Consider the following 8,847-nt stretch of genomic DNA (forward strand, 5'->3'; position numbering starts at 1 on the left):
GTGAAATGTACAATGACTTTAGCAATTAAATTCTGCTGAAACAAAATCGTCTCAAAGTGTTGCCATGATTGTTTTTATTTGCCACTACATTGCTCCATGAAGCTTGTACAAGTGTTCTTGACATACCTGGCCTTTACTTAAAAAAAAATCCAAGAGTGGGGTTGTTGTATTAAAACAGTTTTATTGCATTAGTACAATGAAATTTAACAAAAACATGAAGACAGTCTACTGTTCGGATTATCACCACTGACCTACAATAGAAACTACATTATAGATCAGCAGTGGTAAAGTTACTGCTGGCCTCTGAATGGAGAATCTGTCAATAAAAGCGGACACTAAACCCCTCCATCCCTCAGTCACGGTGCAGAAGCCTGTTAGGTTGACACAAAAAAACACTCCACCTCATCTCCAAATATACAGACAATAAACCAAACAAAATATTAAAATGACAAAATGTCCACATACCTCTCAATTTCTGCCAGGTGTAACAGCAGCATAGTCATCAGATTTGTATGACACAGCATTTTAATTCTGGACTTTGTAAATGAAACTTTGTTCTAAATCACAGCCCACAACATATTGTTTTCTGTAGTATGTTACTCTGTAGAAGCTTGGCTGTTTCATTCCTCTCTGAAATAAGTCTGTCTTGGCAGGCAGTGGGCTGCTGCATGTGTATGAATGTTATATCAAGTAGCCACAGTTGTCTCTATCAGGTTTGTGCTCAAACCACTCATACACTCAACCTTTACCTCCTAAAACTATATGCTCTGCGCCTCTCTTAATTAGAACTAATTCAAGGGTTTTTAGTTCTAGGGGAGGGGGTATCAGAACTGACAAAATCAAGATAGTACACCATTAAGACGAAAATCTCGAGTTGTTCCCTGCATCCCCTCCTCATTCCTCTTGCAAAATAACTGGTGGTGGTATAGTATAACCTTTCCCTTTAAAACGGTCTTAGCTTGACACCACCTTCCAATCTGTTTTGAGACCTGATGCAAGAAAATCAGCAGGGAACTCCTAAAATCACGCCACGGCCAAGTCTGAGAGTCCCAAATGATGAGGAGGTGGCTGGTTGGGCAAAGCTAATCATCAGTCTTCTCCTCGCCTTGGTAATGTCTGTACTCCGGCTTGAGTTCCCAGGTGTTCTTGTGAGTCCCCTTCACATTGTAGATGCCTATGTCACGCAGGATTTCCTTCAAGTAGATCTAGGAAAGGACAAGTACATGTTTTTGAAAAAAAAAAACAACAACATTAAATTCACAGCTATTTTTTTGTGTCAAAAAGGAAGAGACAATGCTTATGTGCATAAGTAACAAAGCATTTTGATTTAAAAAGTCAAACAGAAACAATGCATTACCAGGCTGTCCACAGTTTTCATAAACTCATTTTAGAAGTGACACTGAAAAATTGCTGAGGGTCGGCTAATGTGAAGACCATATAGATTCAACCAGCAAAAAACATGGAATAAGCACATATTTTGATGGTTGAGTCCATATGATTCTCAAAGTTGGCCCAACTAACTAGTAGATTATGTGCTTATTATTATTATTATTATTATTATTTTTTTTTTTTTTTTTGTCAGTCTAAATATTCAGTCAACCCACTCTCCACAATTTTGCATAGCATACCATTAACAGCTTTCAATACCTTATTAGTATGATATAAAAGGCCAGTTTTGCATTTAAAATAAACACAAAAATTAAACAACGGGCCTATCAGGGAATAGCTCTGGCTAACTGGGGTGGTTTCTCATTAGATCAAGTGGTGCAGCAAGAAACTGCAGTATTTATAACGAGCTCTAGCACTTAATATAATTGTACCTCTTAGGGTTTTGATTTTAGATGATGTATTTTAAGATATTAGGTCTTTTTTCCCAGACCTGCAAATACCCAATTAAGGAAAATGTATATAGGAAAAAAAAAGGTTTTGTGTGAAGTTATATAAAGTCCATTTATTTATTTAAAGGACTTTTAAACAGTCCATGGCCTGATTCACTGTGAATGATCCATCTCTTAAAAGTATTTTTTTTTTTTTAAATGTTAAGCCAGTAATGTCCACCAGATTTTTGGCTCCTGTCTAAGTTCCCTATTAATCACTGTAAAACTGACCCATCTGGTAACAAAACCCCCTGCTGCGTGCTGGCCTTACCACAGGCTGTTTGGTGATATCCACCAGGTCTTTGATATTGTAGTACTGGTGCTTCTCAAAAGCAGAAAACAGCATGTCCAACACCTGCTGTTTGTCAGCTCTTGCTCTCTTGCCCTCCTCCTTCTTTTTCCTCTCATACTCGAGCTACAGCAACAAGTAAACACAAATAAGTCGGTTATCATACACACCATTAACTTAGACTGATACACATGGTTTTATATGTGGGCTACAGTTTCTCCAGACAAGAAAAAATAACTGCAGGATAGTGGTTAAACAAGGCAGTCGTGTCCATGGGATATATTTCTTACATTGTATGCATGGTTGGCCACGGGTTTGTAGTTGTTGGTGACAGCCTTTTCCAACTGCTGAGACAGCCTGACCGGCTTAGAGGACTCTTCAATTTGTATCCTGTCATAATCACAACCATTTTACTACCAGGTACTACCAAGCACTGTGACATGGGTGAGGAAACATGCTGACATCTACACACATGACAAACTACGTAATATCTGACATTACATATAAAAAAAAATATGTGTGTGTGTTTGTGTGTACTGTTTCAGCGAGTGCTCACCTCTTCAGTTTCATGTAGCTCTCACTAACGGCGGGTCGGCATTCTGCTCTCTGCACCACCACTCCTTCCAAGGCTATTTTATCTAAAGAAGAGAGTTAATAAAAACTTTAGTCCAAACTGTATTAGTTCACGTGCTCCCATATATTTGCACTGCACGCTTATTTCATAGCTAAAAAGTTGTGTATGGTTGCAGGTGTGTAAGAGAGAAGGCAACATAGCCGTCACCTGCCACCCTGTGAAAAACTGAGCAATTAATTATAGGACAAAGAAAATCTACTCCAACGGCAGAATTTACTTTTGATATCCATATGCATGTGAATAACAAATATACTGTGAACATACAGCTCTCTCCCAAAGCAGGAAACCTGAGAAAACGATTCACTTCTGCACTGATAATTCTGTAATAATTCCACAGTCTTCTGGTGAATTGTCTCATTTTTTCAAAAGAAAAAAAAATATAAATCAAAAATTGCAACTACACTCATGACTGATATCATTACAGATGTAGTAGCTCTGGTTAGCAGACAAAATTGTTTCTTTTACTTAAATATGTCTGGCTGCTGACTTTCAAAAGTCACCCAATAAATTAATCATATTTTGTTCATGCAGTTTCCTATTGTTTCCATGTTCAATCTTGGCCTGTTTGTGGGATTTTTCTATGGATTCATTCACTTCGTTAATTACTTCTCATTAGTCAATTATGCTTCCAGCCTTCTGGTGGCAGCAGTCCATGCTGCAAGTCCACTGTGAATAAACAAAATGAATGAGTTTGACAGTGACCATGGTAATTGGTTTTGGACCAGAGAAGGTTTATCTATCTCACACACAAAAGCTTTATTAGTGCTATCAGCTCCTAGCTAGAATATTTACCTACCTTGAGAAAATTTAAATTAAGTATTACCCCACCAACTTGCTTGACATGATCACATCACAGAATTAGCTCAGTTACTTCCAGCACTGGGAAAAGCTTCCTTGTGTATATTGTGCATATATCTAAAACAAGCTCTTTCAAGAATCTAAAAATGACATGCTTTAAGGCTGACTATTTCTGCAGTGTCAGTTTGCTGACTATCACTAACGCATCTGTGCTTTCTTCCCCACACATCACAGCTGTCCTGGTCTTCCAAAAGAAGACCGCTCCACCCACCACCACCAACATACTGCTCTCTGAGAAGCTCAGACCCTTTTCAACCAAGGTCCCGCAGCCTCTCCACCCTCCACTGGAGACATGGTGGCAACAAGTACTGTAGCTTCCTGTAGAAATTCAGATAGATTTCCTCAAACAGAGAGGAGGCCACGGCTCCGCCTCACAGCAGAGTTTGCACTCTGTGTGGACCTGTGTCTGGGGGTTTAGGTGCCAGCACAAGCACCTGCCAAGATGCGTATTCTTGGTACAAGTTTTGATACCAAAGAACTAACCTCTGGGACAACAACAACAAAAAAAAAACCCTTGTCCTATACGATTCCCAAAGATGCAGCTCTGTGACTCACTGGGGAGAGAGACGGAGGACTCACCTGGACCTGCCCCCGCCCCCGAACCTGAGCTGCTGCCATCAGATCTCTCTTCTGACTGGCCTACAGGAAGGGAGGGAGGGAGGGATGGTGAAATAAAAAATAAAGGGGTGGAAGACGGAGGGAGGAGGGGATCGGACAGTAAGAACCACACCCAGGGTTTAGTTAGCTCTCGGTTGTAGACGAGGCGACTGATACAGAGAGCGGCTCGGTGTGTGCGCTCTGCGACATCTCTTGTGAGCACACAAGCGTGCACATGAGCGAGCAAGCAAGCATGCGCTCACACAACAAGCCAGCACAGATACAAACGCACCCAATACACACACACACACACACACACACACACACACACACACACACGAATGCACAATATAGAAAAAAACGAGATACTGATTGTCCTCCTGAATACTATATGATATAATTTATGATACATATGGACACATTTTTTTCTTGTTCTATATGTACTTTTTAGTATACATTTTCTATTTTATTACTATATTTAATATATAATAATTTTAATTACTTATACTTTTGGGACATTTTAAAAATATAGTGCACAATTAGATGCCTTTGATTGTTATATGTTAAATTACTGAACATTTTTTGCAGGTTCAAAATTTATGTGCAACATGCTGTTTTAGACAGCCATGTGAAACACGGTTTATTCTATTAACACTATTGCAACTTGGAAAAACAACAGTGAATATCTCAATGCATTTCTGTTTCTTGTCCTCTCTTTTCTGTTCAACTACTGTATTTTATACTTTAACGTTATTATATGCTGTTATTTCAGAATTTCTGCTGTCTTAGTCAGGTCTTCCTCAGGGGAAACATTTTTTAATAATAATAATAAAAATTAGAATAATAATGGGACTTACCTGGTTAAAGGGGAAAAAATACAACTTTCACCATGTACAAACACACACACACACACACACACACACACACCCCTAAACTGCCATCCCAGTGAGAGAGCACAGTAGCACAAGCTCACCAGCACCCGTAACAAAAACAAAGGGTCTACTTTGCAATCAAGGGGCAGACGAGGTGAGATTCAAACCAAACAAATCCATGCAGAAATTAAAACAACTCCACAGTCAGCAAGATGTGTGTTGACTGATAGGGCTGTGTTAATGACTTCCAAATCACAAAACACCCTGATGGTTTTCACCACCGACTCTGATCATACACCCGCTCTGCTGAGCTGATTGGTGAACTCACAGGATCAAACCACAAACCAATGATTGACAAAGACCAAAGAAACAAACAAAATCAAAAAATAAATAAACAGTCACTTGTCTGTGTTGCACTTGAGTTAAGATGAAAGTCGACCAGATTAGCTGATCAGTAAAACGGGGATATGAAAAAGTAAGAGAACATGTAGTGTATGCAGAGAGAGAGAAGAGCAGGTCAGGTGGAATGGATGAAGACGAATATCCAACTTGCCAGTTCTCTTCCCCTTTTTCTCCCCTGAGTGTTTCCCTGTCCACTACATACACCTCTTATGCGTATTGTTTTATGGCAGTCGACAACAGCACACCGTAGGGAGAAGCTGTTGAGAGTTGAGAGCACACAGACAAGCGGGGCAGTGGAAAGACTGTGCATGAACAGAGCAAGCTGCACACAGAGTAGCAGGATGAGAACCTCCACGACCTGATCACACGGAGAACTTACCCCTAGGCTGTTCTACAAATAGATAGCACACATCGCAGATAACCATTAATTCACTTAATGGATCCTTGGGTCATTAGAAAGCCTCATCCTGCAGCAGAGGCGTTCAACACAGGCATCCAGCCGACCCACACCAAGCCTTTTTCTCTCCAGCCCAGCTCAGAGAGCGCTGTGTGAGGAGACGCTCACCTGATGAAGTCTCGGTGAAGACCGCCAACGTCTGACCTCCCACTGTCTGCATAGTGAACGGGTGCTCGCGAGGCGCCTGCACCTTTTTATCTGCCATACCGTCGATCGCTGTCAGCTCCTCATTCAAAGTGAAAGAAACCTGTAAAAAAAAAAAAAGCATCATCAGCCACCTTTCACATTTATGGTCTTACTGTTATTTTCCTGTGACCAGAGCTGAGGTTAAAAAAAGGGATGCAGTGGTGTGTACAGTGGCACATTTTCATGATGTTTTGGCCTTTTGTTACTTGGGATGTAAAATCAGCTATTCTATCAGGGGTGGGGGGAAAAATTATCGATTTAAGTAAAGTGATTCTTTTAATTGATTATTTTAAAGGATTTTTAATTGATTTTTTTATTTACTTGATTTAAAGTAAAGAAATTGGTATCATGAAACCAGATGACCTAAGGAATCTGTTGGTACTGAGCATGTATATTTTCAAAGGGGTCCCTTGACCTCTCACCTTAAGATGTAAGATTGTAAAATGTTGTATTTGTACACACTGAGGCCTAAACAGTCTGTTGGTAATGACTAGAAAGCTGAAACTGGTAATTGGTAATGACTGGAAACCTGGATTCAATGTGCCCAACTTTATTCAAGTGTGATGATGTTCAGCCCCATAGTAGCCATTTCATTTCAGTGACACTATTTTTTGAAACATGCTATCACTGTATAAAATAACCCACTCTGACCTTTAGCATAATCACACCTTCATGATTTTACATAAATTACAATTTTACATCCACCAATTAGAGGGTGATTTTAAAAAATGCAATTAATCATAATATCAAATTGCAATACTCAAGGTTCACAATGCATGTCAAATCAGCACTTTAGTATGTGATAGTATCAAATCGGGAGATAAAGATATCTTCTCAGTCCTTGTGTCTATGCAGAAGCAGAACAAACAGGCAGTTTAATTTTTAAAAGTAGCTTCAATCACATCAGAGGAAAAGTTGATGAACTCGAGGTTTTAGCCTATTTGCACCTCCTCCTCAAATCTCATATTGAAATGCATCAAGAGTAGATGTGGTGTGGAGGGTGTACCCACCTATCAGTCTATTAGCCACTGAAATACTTATAGTATACCTTCCTTCTCTCTCAGTCATCCACCTTCCTACCTAGAAGTATACTCACCTCATCAACTATCACAACAGCCCTGACCAAGACTTTATCTACGAAAGGTGCTCTTTTAAACCTAATGATCTCAATATCAATGTCTCTAACAGACCATCTGATCGTGGATTATTATTTATACAGTATGAAGAACCTCTCTGGCTATGACTACATTCCTAAACAAAGATTTGGGATTAATTCAACAGCAACATCATAAACAAAAGTTTCCCAGCTCTGAGATACATCTACGATTTGCATGACTAAATGCATCGTGATTGTTAAGCATATCACTTACCTCTGCTTTGCCTTGGTTCCTGAGAGAAATAAACACATATATGATTAAAAAGCTTGTTATCATATCAAACATGAACTCTTTGCTATCAAGAATACAGGTGGCATTGACAAGTGCACTGGAGTAATAGTACAATATTTACAAGATAACAACACGCAACCCATATATCTAGCCAACCAGAATAATTTGTGCCAGTCTTTGAAAGCATACTCCTCAGTACACATTTCCATTTTCTCATCCAAATGTGTACTCACTCTCTGTGTGTACTGAGCATGTAACTACCTTGTACGTACTGAGAGACACAAACGTAAAGTTAGCTTGATGGACTGGCTTTTACAGCCTGGCTGATGCTGAAATTCTGTTTCACATACTTGCAAATTCTGAGTTTCCCGACCTCGCCCCTGCCAGTTGCTTTCGCCCATTGCTGAGAGAGGTATTTGGGCACCTGCATGAAAGAAAACATGGGTACATTTAATACGCAAGGGGGTGCTCATCATATTTTGATAAAGCTGATGGTGTTTGGAATATTCCTGGTGTAACGCTATATGGAATAAACACCTACTGAGCAAACAAAATCTGTGAATTAATGGCAATTTATTTTGAATGATCACAGTGACCAATCTAACATTAGTGAGAAGCTGCAAGATGAAAACAATGTTAAAGTTGTCTACAAATATTACTGTCTACTTGTAAATAAACTTGCCAGATAATGCTGGCACGAAAAAGACTGACCACCACATTATGGCTTATAGGCTTGTAAACTGGGAAAGGCATTATAAAGTCTTCACAGATAGAAGTTATTAACAAAGCTAAACAATATCCCTACGGCTCTCAATGGAGGTGCATCTGCCCTGAGCATACAGTGACCACGTACAGTTTTCTTTAGCTGTCAACATGTTTTCTGCCCAGAAGCTGTCTTCGAGATAATTGTCTATTCAACTACAATCATTGAGAGACCTCAATGAACATTTAATGAGACCAAGTAACCAACATTAGACTTGGTAATGTTAGTTTAAACTCTTAACTAACACATGGCACCCGGGTTGCTATTGTGACAAGCTAAGCTGGGCTAACAGTTAGCATTAGCCGTGGCATCCTCGTAACTGAATTTTGAGTTAATTCAAGTATTTATTCATACAACTACAACAGCTTTACTTAACAAATGTTATACTCACTTTGACCAGCCATACACCCGTGTTCTGCTTGGCACCAGTTAAGTCGACTTCTCCTTTTTCCGACATGTTGTGGCTAAACTGATGCTTTGAAGCTTCTCATAGGTAACGGAACCATTACCGCCGTGCGCATGCG

At 39.6% G+C, this 8,847-nt stretch overlaps 1 protein-coding gene across 3 annotated transcripts; it reads right to left on the reverse strand.

Annotated features, from left to right (window-relative positions):
• Positions 1–140: 140 nt before the first annotated feature.
• On the reverse strand, positions 141–8,847 carry LOC115357019 (general transcription factor IIF subunit 2-like). 3 transcript variants are annotated; one of them, XM_030048343.1, is made up of 10 exons: positions 8,715–8,847; positions 7,911–7,984; positions 7,543–7,561; positions 6,095–6,233; positions 5,909–5,920; positions 4,238–4,297; positions 2,723–2,804; positions 2,457–2,556; positions 2,149–2,292; positions 141–1,205 (listed from the first exon to the last, which is right to left on the reverse strand). In XM_030048343.1, the coding sequence occupies exons 1-10, from the start codon at positions 8,778–8,780 to the stop codon at positions 1,083–1,085; spliced, it is 819 nt and encodes a 272-aa protein (XP_029904203.1). In that variant the 5' UTR covers positions 8,781–8,847; the 3' UTR covers positions 141–1,082. The 3 variants fall into 3 exon arrangements, with proteins under 3 accessions (XP_029904203.1, XP_029904204.1, XP_029904205.1); XM_030048344.1 differs by lacking the exon at positions 5,909–5,920 and having other exon boundaries at positions 142–1,205; XM_030048345.1 differs by lacking the exons at positions 4,238–4,297; positions 5,909–5,920 and having other exon boundaries at positions 142–1,205.

Source organism: Myripristis murdjan, chromosome 3 (assembly GCF_902150065.1).
Source record: "Myripristis murdjan chromosome 3, fMyrMur1.1, whole genome shotgun sequence".
Taxonomy (NCBI): Eukaryota; Metazoa; Chordata; class Actinopteri; order Holocentriformes; family Holocentridae; genus Myripristis; species Myripristis murdjan.